The sequence below is a fragment of the Pholcus phalangioides genome, unplaced genomic scaffold (assembly GCF_987345545.1).
Source record: "Pholcus phalangioides strain wild (caught in Gottingen) unplaced genomic scaffold, Ppha-v1.0 ptg000008l_1, whole genome shotgun sequence".
Lineage (NCBI taxonomy): Eukaryota > Metazoa > Arthropoda > Arachnida > Araneae > Pholcidae > Pholcus > Pholcus phalangioides.
The window spans coordinates 51,044,623-51,062,465 of NW_028301601.1; the positions used below are offsets into that span (position 1 = coordinate 51,044,623).

At 42.6% G+C, this 17,843-nt stretch overlaps 1 protein-coding gene across 1 annotated transcript in view; it reads left to right on the forward strand.

Annotated features, from left to right (window-relative positions):
* The first annotated feature begins 299 nt into the window (after positions 1 to 299).
* LOC149084465 (uncharacterized) overlaps positions 300 to 17,843 on the forward strand; it is a 51,883-nt gene continuing 34,339 nt past the window's right edge. Inside the window, exon 1 of the mRNA XM_089234875.1 lies at positions 300 to 2,061. Within this exon, the coding sequence (XP_089091001.1) occupies positions 411 to 2,061 (1,651 nt within the window). The 5' untranslated portion in view covers positions 300 to 410. The remainder of the gene's footprint in view (positions 2,062 to 17,843) is intronic.

Consider the following 17,843-nt stretch of genomic DNA (forward strand, 5'->3'; position numbering starts at 1 on the left):
TTAAAGACCATAAAAAAAAACAATAATGACAAACAAAAACAAAGAGCGGGAAAAAAAAAGAGAAACCCTCATACGTGAAATTCCGATCCACCTAATCCCCGCCCACTTTATCTTGATTGGCGGACGAGATTGACGCGCTGCTCATGGGTGGGCGGGGTCAGTCAGCGATTGGAGGAATTTTCCCCCGTACTTTCTTTCTCTCTCTCTAAAAAAAAAAAATGAGAAGGAAGAAAATATCCTCTTAGGAAGTAGAAAGTTGTTCAAATTGCCGGTATTGATTCACTCCAAAGTCACTTTTTGCAGTGCGCGCAATGCCGTCCCTATAGCGAAACTAAAACTGATCTAGTTCCTCTTTTTTTTTTTTTCCTTTCTTCTCTCTACTCCCTTGAAACGTGGCCCCGGCGTCCTCCATGGCCCTCGGCGAAGAAAGCGTCGTAACCAAAACGGCCGATCTCGTGCAAACATGCCGCAGGGTCCCGCGGGAAAAACTCAATTTCTCCATAGACAAGATCCTACGGCCCGATTTCGGTGTGAGGGCCGCGACTACGACGACCACCACCGCTGAGTCCGCGAAACATGTACTACCACCGCCTCTGCCCGACGACTTGACGGCCGATTATGACCACGGTTCGTTCCCGCGAGTCGAAGACGAGAAAAAACGACGAGATGTCGTTATCAACTCGTTGTATGAGCCGGTCGCTCAATCAGACTACGCGTTGGATGATAATAGCCCGAAAACGACAACGACGTGGATCAAAGATGCGACTTTCCGGTTTGATAATTATTATTACTCCGGTTATGATGCCCGCAAAGGCTTGTGGCCGTGTTGTTGTAGTACTAGTAGTAGTAGGAGCGACGATGATGTCGTCAACACCAAGGGACTCGACCTCTCAGCTAAAGTCGACAAAATCGGAAAGGACGCTAGGCATTTCGACATTAAATGCCAATTTTGCAAAGTGTCAACCGATCGAAAGGACGACACGCGCGCGAATGAACAACAACCCGTCACGGAAAAGTGCTCTCATCTACTGTCGGCCAATCGATTGTCGTACGGAAAGAACTTTCTGGATGCCAAGAACTGCTTCACGACTTTCTGGAACTCCGCCGTCAACAACGACAGCGAGGAATACAGCTCTTACGAGGGTGGTAAGATTGACCCTTACAGATATAGAATGTTGAACACTGAGATCTATGGAGCTATGTTGTCTGGAACGGACAAGGATAACGTGAAAACGAGGCAGAACCCCCACAGGACTTCGGACAACAAGTTGGAAAAGTCATCGTCGACTGGTTGTTCTCCTTCATCGTCACCACAGCCGATTTCATGCGGATTTTTTCCTAAAAACGCCAAAGTCACCTCGACGAGATCGAAGCGTGTCCACGTGGATGCTGGTGCACCTATTAGTCAGTTCGGTAGCAAGAGAACAGCAGGTCATAGGGACAAGGACATATTCCAGAAGAAGGATCGGGGTTGTTCACCCGAGATGGCGGTACGCAACTGTCTGGTGAACGACAGTGAGTTGGCGAACCAAGATGTGATTTGGAGATGCGGTACGCGTTCATTGAACGAAAAAACGAGCACTAAGTCATCGTCATCCAGAAAGAGCGTGTTGCGACTTGCTGAACAGTTTTCTCACCAGCTTTGCGGTCCCTATGCGACGACTAACATCAGTGAAAAATATCTGAGTGAGTCTCGGATTGAGGGATCGGGTTACAACAGTCCGTCTGTGGGTGCTGTTGATCCGGACGTTCCTGGAACCCCGACGGCGACGACGAAACTCGTGGATGAGGATGACGAACGTCCGACCTCGTCACCTTTCGCCCATCTCGGGGACGGCAGCAACCAAAACAACGAGTCGTCCAATTTCGAAAACGACGACGACGACGAGGAATCGTTGTCGGGCGATCCGAAGAAATCGGAGTTGGTGGTGGTATCGAGCAACGAAAGCGGACAACAGCAGATGGACAGCATCGACACCAGTGACGACTTTACCGACGCCAACAAGTTGAAGTGGCCGATTTGGGTGTACTGCACGAGGTATTCGGCGAGGCCTTCTTCCGGTGAGTGTTCCAGATTCGGTACCATTTGTATATTTCACCATTTGTATAATTCTCATGCAGTCCTCCCACCCCTGACTCTCATCACGTGAACCCGGGTTCGAACCCATTAGTCCAATCATGTCTCTCCACTCAGTCCTCATGGAAGATTATTGCAAATTACCTTGAGAGGTATGAAACATGGTGGGAGATCCTAACAGAATCCGGGCAGAGCAAACCCCCCCCCCAACAGCCCCACCCCAATAGTACCCCCCACCGGTGGCACAGCGGTGGTCGCCTGAAATTAAGATCCGATCAACACGTTAAAAAGTCTCGCCACAGTGAGGAAACAGACCAACAACGGTACAAATATCCGATCGTCACACTTCACTTTCACTCATACTTTGATAAATAGATGGCAGCACTAGAATTCATGCACGGCACTAGATACGCCCTCAGAATGTTAGGTACAGAACAGAAAAGACCGACAGGCTCTGTTGCTTACGCGATTTTAGCTATATTGTGCAGATTTCAGTAATACTTACGACCATAGGCGTACGCAGAATTTTCTCAAGAGGGGTTTTACGTTTTTTCCTGCAAAATAACACTATAATCTTGGCTCGGCCCCCCCCCCCCTTTGCGTATGCTAATGCTTATGACAAAGTTGCCGTAACACTGCTCCCCTTGTTTGATGATGGGCAAATACAGTGCTTGCGACACAATAAAGGCTAAGACCCTTGTTTTAGGTGGAGAAACATAAGCATGGGCAAGGAGGCCCCCCCCCGTGCCCTCCTCCCAAGCCGATCAAAAGTTAAACATATTAGTTGATATTTTATGTAAGAAATCAAATTACTAAATTCAATGCCAATGTCGGCATCCCAACGGAGCCTGGAAAATCTGAGGGGGGGAGGGGGGAGTTCCTGGGCAAGTGTCCCCATTTGTCCATGCGAGAAACAAGCCCTGTTTACCAGGAGTTCGCCTATCCCATGGGGTTCAAACGCCCACACCGCATAACTTTAGGATACTGTGGTTATGGTAAGGGGACTGACTTCGACATGGGGAGGGGGGCCCAGCGAAGTAAGAACCAGCCCCCCCCCCCCTACAACCACGATCAAAGATGTTTTTTCAGTGAAAATATGGTGTTTCAAATTTTGAGTTCTCAAAACACTATATGGAATTCTCCCCCTTCTTGTGCCCATGCCGAAATCAGATCCCGATTCTCAACCTGCATTTTACGCAGCACCATCTACCGTTGAATGTCTTTCGGACAGGGCTGGAACAAGGTAGCTACTTTAAATTCCCACGGCACCGCAAAAGTGAAATATTTTCTACATACTTCAAACAATAATAGTAATTTTGATAGAATGGCACAAATTTATGGAGATAATTAAAAAATTACAAACAACTGCTTTTATTTTGAGGGAAAAATTATGTTAATAAATTTGAAGAAAAATTTGCATCGGTATTCCAGCCGTTCTTCTCAGTTTGTATTTTTACAACTGCTTCCGGGCAAGCAGGGTCTGCGCAAACACGACTTTTTGGGGGCACCTTTATACTTGGCATTCTTTGAGGCAGAGAGGTAGTGTGCCCCCCAAGACGATTGAAAATATTTGTCGATATTTTAAAGGAAAAAATTGAAATACGATGCTAATTTTGTGCACCCCAATGAACTCCCAAAAACTTGGGGGTCCATGTGCAAACAGACTGCTAACCAGGGGTCCACGGACCCCTTGGGATTAAAAATCATGCACCGCATAACTTTGGGATACTGTGGACAGGTTGAGGAGGACTGATTTCGGCATGAGCCCCCCACACCCCAGCAAAGTAGGAATCACCTCTACGACCATGATTAAAGATCTTTGCTTTTCTGTGAGGATGGTGTTTCAAAACTACAGGGCTGTGGTCAAATTCCCCTTTTGCCCATGCCGAAATCAAGCCCTGATTCTCACCTGCATTAGGATGTAAACATCGTGCGTCCGTATTTCAGATTCTGGAAACCCGCGTCGTCTCCGATTGGTTAAAACCACGAATTTCAAGTTAAAAAAAGTTGAAATTCGGCTTTTTAACCAATCGGAGATGACGCGGGTTTCCAGAATCTGAAATGCGGATGCACTGTGTTCACACCCTTACGCAGCACAGCCTACCGTAATGTCTTTCGGTTGGACAGGAACAGAAAAGCACAAACACACAGAAAACATTGGGGGAAGGGGGGGGGGCTAAAAATCGCTATTCGTCCCGTATACACGGGGTTCAACCCCGTACGCAGGTGCGTACGTACCCCGTACAATGATGCATTGCATTGTATGCGTTTAAATAATTGGGGGAGGAGGGCAAACAGCCTCAAGTTCAGCACCAATAGACAAGGGTCCCACGGTGCCGTCTCATTGGCTCAAAGGGTCCATGGAAGACAAAAGTTAAAGAACCCCCTGCTTTAAAGCATCCGCAGGGTGTGTACATTGTATTTCAGATCAGCAGATTTTCTATAGGCCCACAAAGTGACACCTACAATAGGGAAATTAGCTCCCACAAATGGCAAACTTAATGGTTGTCCTCACGCTCTTTGATGCCTTCACTGAGCACCGTGGTGATCGCTGGCAATAGGTTTAAGACAACCTTTAGGAGAGTGTGGGCCACTTCAATGATTCGGGACAGCTCCACATGGTACTTAAGTGAGTGTAAATGTCACATTATTGAGTGATCTGGAACTGTGCCGCCGGTCGTGATCTGGAAACGCAAATATGCCGCGGGTCACTCAAGTGATCTGGGAATGTGCCAGAATGATCTGTGAATATGCCGCGGGTCACCTAAATGATCTGTAAATGCGAGTCAATCAAGTGATCTGTAAATGCGAGTCAATCAAGTGATCTGTAAATGCGAGTCAATCAAGTGATCTGTAAATGCGAGTCAATCAAGTGATCTGTAGCGAGTCAATCAAGTGATCTGTAGATGTCCGCGGGTAGCTTGGGTGATCCTGGAACTATGCCGGGGGTCACAAGTGATCTGTAAATGTGCGTCGAGTCAGTTAATTGATCTGGAACTATGCCGCAAGCCGCTTGAATGATGTGGAACATGTGCCACTAGCGAGCCACCTGAGTGATCTTGTGCAGCGCGCCATTTAAATGCTCTTGCAAACTCCCTCGCATGGGTCGCTCAAATGACGTGGAACTGAACCGCGGGTCACTGGAATTTTGCCGCGCAGTTCATTTTTACAAAATTAGTCCTCAGGTCGCAGGCCACATCAGATGACTCCGAGGGCCACATTCGGACCGCAGGCCATGAGTTGTTACGCGTGTACATATGGGTTGAGCGCATGTTTCTGTGTTAAAGTCTATAATTATCAAATTTTTACGTTCGCAACATCCACTCCTCGGTAATGGGGATTAGAAGTTCGGACACTCTCTAGTACAGGGGTTCTTAACTTTTTGTGTGTTCTACAATCTACAATAATAATAATTGTGCCAATAAGATGGCGCCAATAAGACCAGGGACCCACCCGTGGCTTTCACCACCGCCTGGGCGGGTGATGAAAGCCACTGACCCCTGCACCAAAAAAATTCAGCATATGATAATGCAAGATGGGACGACAATAAATTGTTTTCTCATCTAACCTGACGGACCTCCCCCTCACCAAAAAAAACCCCCTCTTTATCGATCCGGAAAAGGTCCGTGCACCCTTCTTGGTCAAGCACTGCTCGAGTAGCGTTCTTGTGTGATCTCGAGAAACTTTAGCGACACCCTTAAAAAAGGGACATGAGTTATATAGAAGTCACTGCCTTAATTTGCACTTTCAATTAAGGCGGATACCAATTTCAAAATTTTTCTTGGCATCCTTGGCCGATCTCGAGACACAAGGGTGACTCTTGGGCCGTGCAACCACACGTGCCACTCTAGGAGGGGCACCAAATCCGAATAGAAAGGGGGAAAAAAACCTTTGGTGACCAGAAAAAAACGTGGTCGGGGAACCAAAAATAGGTCCCGCACTGGTAAAGATTTTTTTTTAGCTGCCCCTATTGGGACGCCCGGATCACCACCATGGAACCGGCTGAGGGCGGTATTCACCGACATGGTTTGAACCAGTGTTTCTTAACCTTTTTTTGGCCGTGGCCCCCTTTGAACCATATTTTTTTTCTCGTGGCTCCCCTGCTTTACCCAGAGTTTTCAACTCTCATCTAAACTGCAGAGCCAAAAAAACTGGTACAGACATGCGTATGCAAATAAAGAGATATGGAACCAATCAGAGTACGGTGCTGCGGTCGGCAACGCCTATATAACATAACAAGTGTCTGGCATAGTTGTTAGATCGGTTACTGCTGCTACAATGGCAGGTTATCGAGATTTAAGTGAGTTTGAACGTGGTGTTATAGTCGGCGCACGAGAGATGGGACATAGCATCTCCGAGGTAGCGATGAAATTTGGATTTTCACGTACGACCATTTCACGAGTGTACCGTGAATAGCGGGAATCCGGTAAAAAATTAAATCTACGACATCGCTGCGGCCGGAAAAAGATCATGCAAGACCGGGACCAACGACGAGAATCATTAAACGTGTCAGACGTGCAACCCTTCCGCAAATTGCTGCAGATTTCAATCCTGGGTCATCAACAAGTGTCAGCGTGCGAACCATTCAACGAAACATCATCGATATGGGCTTTCGGAGCCGAAGGCCCACTCGTGTGACTACCCTTGATGACTGCACGACACAAAGCTTTACGCCTCGCCTGGGCCCGACAACACCGACATTGGACTATTAAGGACTGGAAACACGTTGCCCGGTCTGACGAGTCTCGGTTCCAATTGCTTCGAGCTGATGGACGTGTACGGGTATGGAGACAACCTCATGAATCCATGGACCCTACATGTCAACAGGGGACTGTTCAAGCTGGTGGAGGCTCTGTGACGTTGGCGTGATATGGGACCCCTGATACGTTTAGATACGACTCTGACAGGTGACAGGTACGTAAGCATCCTGTCTGATCACCTGCACCCATTCATGTCCATTGTGCATTCCGACGGACTTGGACAATTTCAGCAGAACAATGCGACACCCCACACGTCCAGAATAGCTACAAAGTGGCTCCAGGAACACTCTTCTGACTTTAGACACTCCCGCTGGCCACCTAAATCCCCAGACATGAACATTATTGAACATATCTGGGAGGCCTTGCAACGTGCTGTTCAGAAGACGTGCTGTTCGTCGTGTTGCGGCACTTCTGAGAGCTCGCGGGGGCCCTACACGATATTAGGCAGCTGTACCAGTTTTTTTGGCTCTTCAGTGTAGAAGCAAGACACTTTATACGTATTGAAATGATTTTTTTCAGTGAATTTATACTGAACGAAAATTTTGCAAAGAAAATTGGCCTCCAGACCACTAGCCTAGAATTCATTGCTCTCCCCGCTAGTCCGAGTGCTATCAGGACCGTCTCAACATCATGCCCCCCCCTCCGAAGTGATGCTATGGTAGTCCCATACTTTAGCTGGAAATAAACAGCCTACATATTTCCTACTTATTTTCAAAATTAATTGTGCTATACAAAATATCACAAGGTGGGGTCACTTATGGGCATGAGACCCCTGGGCATGACCCTCACAAGACTGGGACTGACAGAGCTACAGCCCGGGGCCTAATATGGTTTTCATCATTTTTTTTGTTTTTCATACAATAAATTTCATATAGAGAAGGGGGGTTTGAAAAATTTAGCCGGGGACTTGAGAAAAACCCCATTTTAGGGAACTTGGTGCAAAATGTAGGCGGTGAGGCTTGGGTGGGTCCATGCCCTAAAGAAGGTCCTGGTTTTATGGGTGGTTTTGTTGGATTCTCTCTCTCACTGTAAGTGTTAGTCACTAATATAAAATTTTTATTTCTTCACACCTTAATTTTTTCTTCTCAGCTCTCCAAACCACCTGTCATGGCCCCTTTCTCCATTTTCTTCCATGGCCCCCTTGAAGTAGCCCAGTACCGGTTGAGAACCACTGGTTTAAACTATAGTCACAATTTTTTTTATAAGAGATCGACACGGATTGGTTAAATTCAGGATTTTAACCAATCTATGTTGATCTCTTATCCAAAAATTGTGACCATGTTAGTAAATACGGCCCGAAGAATCACAAGAAGTTTGTTTCGCTCTTGAATCAAATTCCGCTTAATGAATTAATTGTTACACCCCTGTAAATCCAAAAACGGGCATCTGGGCCACATTTCCGGTCTCGAGCCAGGACTTTTATCCAGTGCTGGTTTAACGTATGGGTCCACCCGGACATGGTCCAGGGAGCTCTCAGGTACACAGGAGGGCCTCATGATTATGAGATCTAGAATGGTGAGTTTTGAGAGCGACTATGTAAACTGGAAAGGTGTAATTTCAGCCAGATATTGGCTACTTTACTTGCACGGGCGCCAGCGATGCTCTTGAGAGGGCCCTGCTTCTACACAATGGATCCCGCTTCTAACATGTTTTAAAAAACCGTCATGAAAAAACGTTTAAAACAAGAAACCGCTTCAAAAATTTCAATGAGCAATAGACGAAAATAAGTCATCCTAAGCGGAAAAACATTCTAAGTGGGAACGTTATAAGCGGGATCCATTGTACACTGGATAAAAATTGAATTTGAATCAAATACATTGAAAAAAAAAGGAATTTGAATGATGCTTTTTCTGTGTAGAGGTCATTCAAGTATTACGTCAGCATAGGTGGGGTGTTTCCGATTCGCTGACTTTTGATGACGGGGGGGGGGGGGTTTGAATGATGCTTACGTCATCAACCACCCCCTTTAGGAAAATATGAAATATTCTTAATGACATCTTACTCGGTCATCGGTCAGCCAAAAAACGAGAAAAACTTTTCGATGTTTGTAGGTACCTGAACTAACATTCTCCCTATTGATAAGTCCCCCGCAGAGCCACTTTAGTGATCTCTAAATATTTCGCGGATCCAAGTGCTCTGGAACTGTCTCGCGCGTCACTCAAGCGATCCGTAACTATGCCGCGGATCACTTATCTGGGAATGGGCCGCGGGCAACTTGAGTGATGTAGAACCGCGCTGGGTGTCGCTTAAGTGCTCTAAAACAGTTCTACATGTCACTCAAGGGATCTCTACCACAGATCACTTAAGTATTCTGGAACTGGGTCACTTAAGGGATCTGTGAATGTGCCACGGGTCACAGGTTTAAGCGATCTGTACATATGCCTCTTAGTTCCTTTTCACAAAATTAGGTTTTGGGGCAGGCCACCCCCTGGGCTACATTTGGTCCGCGGGCCAAGGATAACCCCTTAGAGTAAATCCATAGAGGGTGAGTTGAAATGAACTTCTTAAAACAAAGAAAACTATAATATCATGTAAAGGTATTTTCTTCCGAAATTTTAATTTAAAGAAAAAAAAAAGATTTTTGCATTAAAAAAATAAATTTTTGATCGTCGGGGGGGGGGGGGGAGACACGAGCCCCCTATTTCCTCCTCCTCCTCCGCGTACGGTCAGTTTTTCCATCTGCCGCTCCCTTAGCCTTGTCATCGTTTATCCGCGGCTCAAGAGAATAGTACAGAAAAGAATCACTTCAAAGCACCATTAATCGAAACACACATCTATGAACCAGCGCCTCGTGACGGCCCTGGGAGAGCATACACTGAAAAAGGACAGCTATAGGGTATAGGGAATCGATTATTGGAAAAGTACATACAATTTGGCGTAGCTTCTCTTCCGGACAACAGATGGCAACACTAATGTAACATCATGTCATATACCAAGGGTGTTCAACGTTTTGGGGAATGCGGGGAAACTTCATTGGTTTTGAAATGTGTAGCAAAGCCACTTGAGTTATCTGGAAATGTGCCTTGATAATCAAATTCATCTGAGCGGCTGGAACTTAGATTATTTGAAAATGTGCCACGGGTCTATTAAGTCGTCTGGACATGTGACACGAGACACTAAAGTGATCTGGACGTGTGATGCGATCCGCTTGAGTGATCTGAAAACGTGTCGCAGGCAATTTAAGTGACCTGGAAATGTGGCAGAAAAATGAACTTTAATTGTTCTGCGAGCTACTCAAATGAACTGGAAACAAGCTAGCCTGCCCCTGCAAATGTACCACGTGCCACTTGAGTGAACTGGAGTCGTGTAGCAGGTCACTCAAGTTATTTCGGAAAGTGCTTAGGGTCACTTAAGTGATATCAATATGCGCCGTTGGCAGTTTAATTGGTCTTGAAATGCGCCACGAGAGACTTAAGTGATTTAATAATCTTTCTTGAGGCCACTTGAGTGGTTTTGCTATTTGTCCCGATTCGCATCAGGTTTGACTCCGCGGGCCACATTCGTCCGTCAAAATGGTTGTCATGCACTGAACCTCATACTCCAGAGGTCTTCAATGCTTTTCCACCCGCGAGCACTGCCTATACCCTTCATCAAAAGAAGAGCGCTTGCAGCAAGTTTGACATGCGAACGCATACAATTAGGATGATTTTAATCCTCGAAAGCAATTTGTCCAAAACATTTAATTGGAACGTTGATGAAATGCTCGCGAGCACGAAACCGGACACGAGCATCGAGCACTCTGTGTATTTCAGGGAGCACCGTGTTGAAGATACCTGTCATACACAGTAGGAGTCATAAAGAACTCGAATATTACAAATTTTCACATGTAACAAAGTTTTTTTCATCTCCCGTGTGAATTTCGTATTGTTTATAAAGTACGGAGTTCGCGTATAACGAATATTTTCGCTATTTTTCCAACTTTGCTATTAGCGGGTCCGTCTGTATAAGAAAGGTCTTTCAATTTATTATAAAAAAAATAAATAGGATTTTTCTTTCAATTTAAAATTTAATATTTTTTCAAATTTTGGCAATAAAATTTTTTTTATAACAGTTGTTTTAATTTTGAGAAAGTTATTATTATAAAATTTTTAAATTAGCTCATAAGCACCTCGTGTGCATCATTTGATATTTAGCTAACTATCTGTTAGGTCATAGTTTCCTTAACTTTTCGTTCCATATCGCCCCCCCCCCTTCTTCAGAAATTTTTTTCCCGCAACGGAACCCATAGGATCCTACGTTAAATCCGTAACTTCTATCGCCCCTTTGGCCCATTCCATCGCCCACCAGCGGGCGATATTGCCCACTTTGGGAAACACTGAGTTAGGTTATAAAAAACAATTCCAATTCATTACAATAGCATTTACGGTGAGATGGAATCCGTCATAAATGCCATGGCGATAAATTTTCAACACTTGGTAAAGTTAATGGATGCAGTCACACGTTCGAGTGGTTGAACGTTGCCGTGGGACATTCAAGTGATCTGTATATATGCCGAGGTGTTCTATAAATGCACTGCTGATCACCAAAGAGATCTAGAACTGTGGTGCGGGTACTTAACTTATCTGTAAATATGCGCGGGACACTTAAGTGATCCGTAAATGTACCGTGGGCCACTTAATTGATCCGGGAGTATGTCATTCAAGTGATGTGGAACTGGACCGCGGGTCATTTAAGTAATCTGGAAATGTGCCACTTAGTTCATTTTTACAAATATTAGGTTTGTGAGGTCACGGACCGCATCAAATGACTCCGAGGCCAACACATTTGACCATGTATGCCCTTGGAGCGGTGTTTCACAAAGTGGGAAATATCGCTCCATTGGGGGACCTGAAATTCGGTTTTTAACCAATCCTTGTCGAGTAGCAGGCTGCATCTCACCAGGTCCGCTGATGGGAAGGGCGATGTCTCCCCCCCCCCCCTCGAATTCCACGCTCGTTGCATTTTCATCGACGGCGAAAGCAAGGTTCATTAGCATTATTCTCAATTGGAATAAGCTGTCATCGGCAATTATTGCCGTGGTCATATTAAAAAAAAACCGGGACAAATCCTGAAATTATCAATTAAAAACCGGGACAAAACACGGAATCCATTAATAAAAACCAGGACAAAAAAAACCGGGACATTTCGGTATTGAATTGCAAACTTACAATGCATTATGAAAATATTATCACACTACTTCCACACAAAAGCGCCAAAATGGGTAAAACATAAGGATAGGGCTACGAATGTCGGACGTCCCGTATATACGGGATTGAAAGTCGTACAGCATCAAGAGGGGGGGGGGAATTTTTTTTTATTGCATCCAAAAACTTTTAATTAGTTGCAGAAACAAATCGTTTCTTGCCGCTATCATTTTTCCAATTTCAAGATATTTTATGGAGCTAATAAATTTGAATTTGAGATTTTTGACTTTTTCATTGAAAACGGTAGTGCCCTCTATACTGAGCTCTACAGAGAACAAAAATAAAATTAAATGTGTACGTACTAAAGACAGCTCAAACACTTCAAGCTCCTTCAAGCAGTATTCACCGGTAATTCCAGGTTTTTTTATGAATCTTAACTGGCAATATAAGTGTTATAATTTTCAAATCTTTTACCTCTCTAATGAAAATATTATGTAGGCTTACATAGTAGTTGATATACATTTACAGTTGTCATGTGAATCATACTATTCGATTAAGCGAGTAAAAGCTGATAACCTAAACTGTGTTCAAGTTTTTGCTCTACCTGTACTAAAATTATTTTTAAAATATTTTAATACAAACAACTGCTATGGCAGGCATAACACATGCTAATGTTTTTCTCTCATTGACATGCTTTTTTCCCCTCAAAACTAACTTTTTTGTAAGATAAGGAACATTTTTTCCAACACCATTCATTCAAATGCCTTGAAACTTTGTGTGTCCCTCAACACTGTGGTGTTACATACTTTAACACGACGAGTCTTTAGAGAGAGAGAGAGAGAGAGATTTCAATTGTTGGTTAATTTTTTCTTGAATCTTAACTACATGCAACTTTTTCGAAAATCATGAAAATTTACCTATATTTTTGGGGCATAAAAATTTTAAAATAATTTTAATAAAAAATATCTTAATGTTAAAGAATGTAACACCATAGTGTTAGACACATGAGTGGTGATCGAAAAAATGTTCTTTATCTAACAAAAATGTTAAATACTATGGAATTTTGAGAAAGCTTCGAGAAAAACGCATTTTAGTGAGACATTAGCATGTGTAATGCCTGCCAGCACACAGTTTATATTAAAATATTTCAAAAAATATTTCTAGCACGGGTAGAACAAAAACTCAAGCACAGTTAGACGCAAAAAATTTTATAGTATTTAAAAATTGAAAAATTCGAAAATATGTTTTTTTTGGAAAACTTGCGTGCACCAATCCCCTTAATCGGGAAACCTTAACATTGTCTTTACGGGAGGAAATTTTGGTTAGAGAAGGACGTAATCCGTTACCTAACTGAGGATTTGGCTGTATTTGAAAATGATTATATTGCATATTCGATCTTTGATTGCGCTAAGAAGAACCAGGACCGGGGGGGGGGGGTGTTAGCCCAGGTCGGTACTCACCTTAAGTACCAAAGGATGTTTAGAGGTGTCGCGAGTTCAATACCTGGTTCGTCCTTGTCAGAAAACTTTCCTGACACAGGGGTAGAACAAAAAACGGTGACATGACCACAGAAAAAATTGCTACCGCAGGGAGTCGATGAGTATAAAAAACTAGCCTGCCGTTCGGAATCGGAAATAAATTGTAGGTCCCGGTCTAATTAGCCCTCGTGTGCAGAAAATGACCGTGGTGCGACAAAAATGATCAATGATCAGGACCGGGACAGTGAATTTAATAGCGGAAAATCGAGACATCTAGCCACTCTTGTTAAGGCCCAATCCCACGATTACTTGGTACTGACGCAGGATAAGATAATTAAAGTAAAAGATTATAAAAAGTCTTTGTTGGACATAAACCGCAAAAAACCACAGCCGGCGTGAAGGAAATCCCGTACTTGTCCGGACGCCGGCTTTGGTTTTTGCGGTTTATGTCCAACAAAAGGGACATTTTATTATCTTTCAATTACCTTTTACCCTGCGTCGCGTACCAAGTAATCGTGGGACTGGGCTTTTATATATATAGCAGTGGTGTCGTTATAACGTATAACCAAATTTGACGGTATTCAAATCATTACAATATTCAGGAGAAGTCACGTAAAATGTCATTTCTCCACATTATTTGGTGACCAAAAAATATTAAAAATTATTCATTGGTGGGTTTTGAGAAGAAAAACGATTCCGGAGATAAGAAGTGATAATTCGGTCATGTGACTGATGATAATCACGATGTGATGGTCACCGCTCGCAGTTTTTACCAGAAAAAAAAAAGAAGAAGAAATTGCGGGCTTCTCGTTATTACCTCCGGGCCCATAAATCATCCAGTTAAGAGAAGACCATTAAGATGTTTTAAAGTAGCAATTCACTTTCCAGTTAATGTATGTTGTTAGTCATTATATATATATATAATAGGGCAGAAGGGAAGAAGAAGAAGGGCCAGTCTTGTCGTAGGCAATAAGGCCGGCCTTATCTCCGTTGTGATGGCTGACCTTTAAGACAGTGGTAAGGCTTTCTTTTATCTATGTGCTGTCGAACAGAAAATACAGGTAAAAATGTACTGGGAGGAGAAGAAACATGGGACGAGGAACGATTTACTAGGCCCATTCGGTGTACGACAACAACCTTTTTACGGCCTAGGTTTCTTTCAACGATCCATGAACAAATATACTTTCATATGCTGGTTAGTCACTGTGCACAGGGCCGCAACTGGATAAAAAAATTTACTTGGTCACCCATAAGACCACACAAGGCCTTAGCTACTGAGTTTGGGGTTCAGAGGTTCAAGCTTTTTTTTTTGGTGCCTCCCCCCCCTCTAAAACCCCCGTGATTTTATACATTTGAGGGGAAGGGGGTGTAGGTAAGAGTCCGCGTCCAAAATAGCTTGCTTAAATGCTGAGAAATACCTATATGAACATGAAAATACACCACCTAAACATTGATTCATATTTTAATGAAAGAAATTTTAGAATTAAATGAAGAAATGATTTCATGATGAAAGAATGAAATGGGTTCAAAATTGATGGAAATTTAATTGGTGGATTGGATTGGACAATTGGATTGGTGTGGATAAAATAATTTCAGAAATAATTTCAAACTTATTCAAAATTAATGAAAGAAATAATTACGGAATTAAATGAAAGAAATAATTACAAAATGAAATGAAAAAATAATTACAGAATTTTCAGATTTAATGAAAGAAAAAAAAAGATTTTTAAGTGAAAGGAACAATTTTAAAATAAATTAATGTTATTGTATACCTGAAAACTAATAAAAAAATTTGAATTAATGAAAGCAAATATTTTAGAATAAAAAAAATTGAAACTAAAGGAATGTTAAACAATCCGGGAAAGAGCCCTCTTTGACTCGAGGGTGGTGGAATGGTCCAGGGGGCGTTAGCAGCCATGGGTTCAGTATAGGATCCAATGGGGGCGTTGATTTGGGAGAGATGAGAAAGAATTTTTTGAAGGAGGGATGGAACAGAAAGTTTGAAAAACCATGAGTTCAGGCATCACTGGGCAAACATGCATATTTTGGCACTTCCACCCCCCCCCCCTAATTTTAGGGAGTGATCAAAAGAAGTAAAAAGTTTATTATAAGCAACTTTCCGCCCCCACTATGCGGCACTGACTATGTGCCCCTTAGATTGGGGGGGGGGGTCAATTTATTCTGCTTCTCCTCCTCTCTGATATGCCCTCATGTTTCAATCAAAAAACATCAATTGATTCATTGAAATTTACGATGAAAAATAAATTGTTTCATTAAAATTTATTAGTAAAAAGCCGAGTTGAAAAAGCCCACCATCCAGATTCATTCATAAAGAGCGAATCGAGTGCGTTGCCCTCATTTGAACTATTATTCAATCACAGTCATTCAGACTCGTGTATGTATACATATAAAACTATACTTCCATGAAACTTTCTCATGAGAACAATCACGAATTGTTTGAAATATGGGCGTGGTACAGCCTACTTGATTGTTATTTCAAAGATACGAGTTTTAAAAAAATATGTATATATTATTTTTCAATCGATATATCGTGGGGGGTGGGGATAAGTTATTATACTAATGGTTATATAAAATTGTTCCAATATTACTATTGATAATAAATTTATTGTCTATGTATACGGGAGACTGATTCCATATGGAACTGATCCAAATCGGAACTTGGATTATCAGTATATTCAAAAAATTATTGAAAATAATCTCATGATTATTAAACACTCATGGGAGAATTTTCTACAATAATATCGTTATGATGGAAAAAATTAAATTTCTCTGAAAAAAAATTGTAAGTGTAATTTATGTTAATTACATAACACTATAAAATAAAAATTATAGAAACACAAATCCCACATTTAGAATGAAGATATCTTTCATGGCCCCACAAGAAGGGCCACTAACCGGAGGATCAATTTTTTATTAATATACTGCAGTGAGTAATATGCATAAGGGGCCAATTGAAAGTCCAGCTTTGATCTGGCTATCGAGAACATTATTCAACTTTTATAGAACCATCAAAGTATATATTTTTTACAACCATCGAATGAGTTATTCAGCTTTTAATAGAACCATTGAACGAGCTGTTCAGCTTTTAATAGAAACATCGAATGAGCTGTTCAGCTTTCATACGACCATCGAATGAGCTGTTCAGCTTTCATACGACCATCGAATGAGCTGTTCAGCTTTCATACGACCATCGAATGAGCTGTTCAGCTTTTAATAGAAACATCGAATGAGCTGTTCAGCTTTCATACGACCATCGAATGAGCTGTTCAGCTTTTAATAGAAACATCGAATGAGCTGTTCAGCTTTTAATAGAAACATCGAATGAGCTGTTCAGCTTTCATACGACCATCGAATGAGCTGTTCAGCTTTTAATAGAAACATCGAATGAGTTATTCAGCTTTTAATAGAAACATCGAATGAGCTGTTCAGCTTTTAATAGAAACATCGAATGAGCTGTTCAGCTTTCATACGACCATCGAATGAGCTGTTCAGCTTTCATACGACCATCGAATGAGCTGTTCAGCTTTCATACGACCATCGAATGAGCTGTTCAGCTTTTAATAAAAACATCGAATGAGTTATTCAGCTTTTAATAAAAACATCGAATGAGCTGTTCAGCTTTTAATAGAAACATCGAATGAGCTGTTCAGCTTTCATACGACCATCGAATGAGCTGTTCAGCTTTCATACGACCATCGAATGAGCTGTTCAGCTTTCATACGACCATCGAATGAGCTGTTCAGCTTTCATACGACCATCGAATGAGCTGTTCAGCTTTTAATAAAAACATCGAATGAGCTGTTCAGCTTTCATACGACCATCGGAGATGTTATTCAGCTTTTATAGAACCATCGAATGAGTAATTCAGCTTTGATACGATCGTCGAAGAGGTTATTCAGCATTTATTCCACCATCGAAGAAGTTATACAGCTTTCACAACAGGCCACTGTCCAGTCGTGTGGGCATCGTGCTGGACTCTCGTCCTGAGAATCCAGGTTCGAACCCTCGTTGACGATGCAGTGGTGGTTGGCTGAAGTTGGTTTTCTGCGTTTTTCCAGCTTCGAGGCGCGAATGCGAGCCGTTCCCTCATTTGAAAAAGTCCCTCCGAAGAGAGCAGGCAGACCTACAACACGATACTGACATAACATGAAAATTCAAGCATTTCCATCTTCACCTCCGAAAATGGACGGCAGATGGCTACACGAAACAAGCGCAACTCGACAACATAAATACGTTGGGGCCACACATACACTAAGAACACAAATTCCGGCATATGTCGATTCGTTAGAAATTCCATAGAGGAATATGTACGAGAGGTGCATGTACGATAAGTACAGTCGATTCCTGTTTTAGCGAAAAAATCTTGTTTTAACGAAAACTTTTC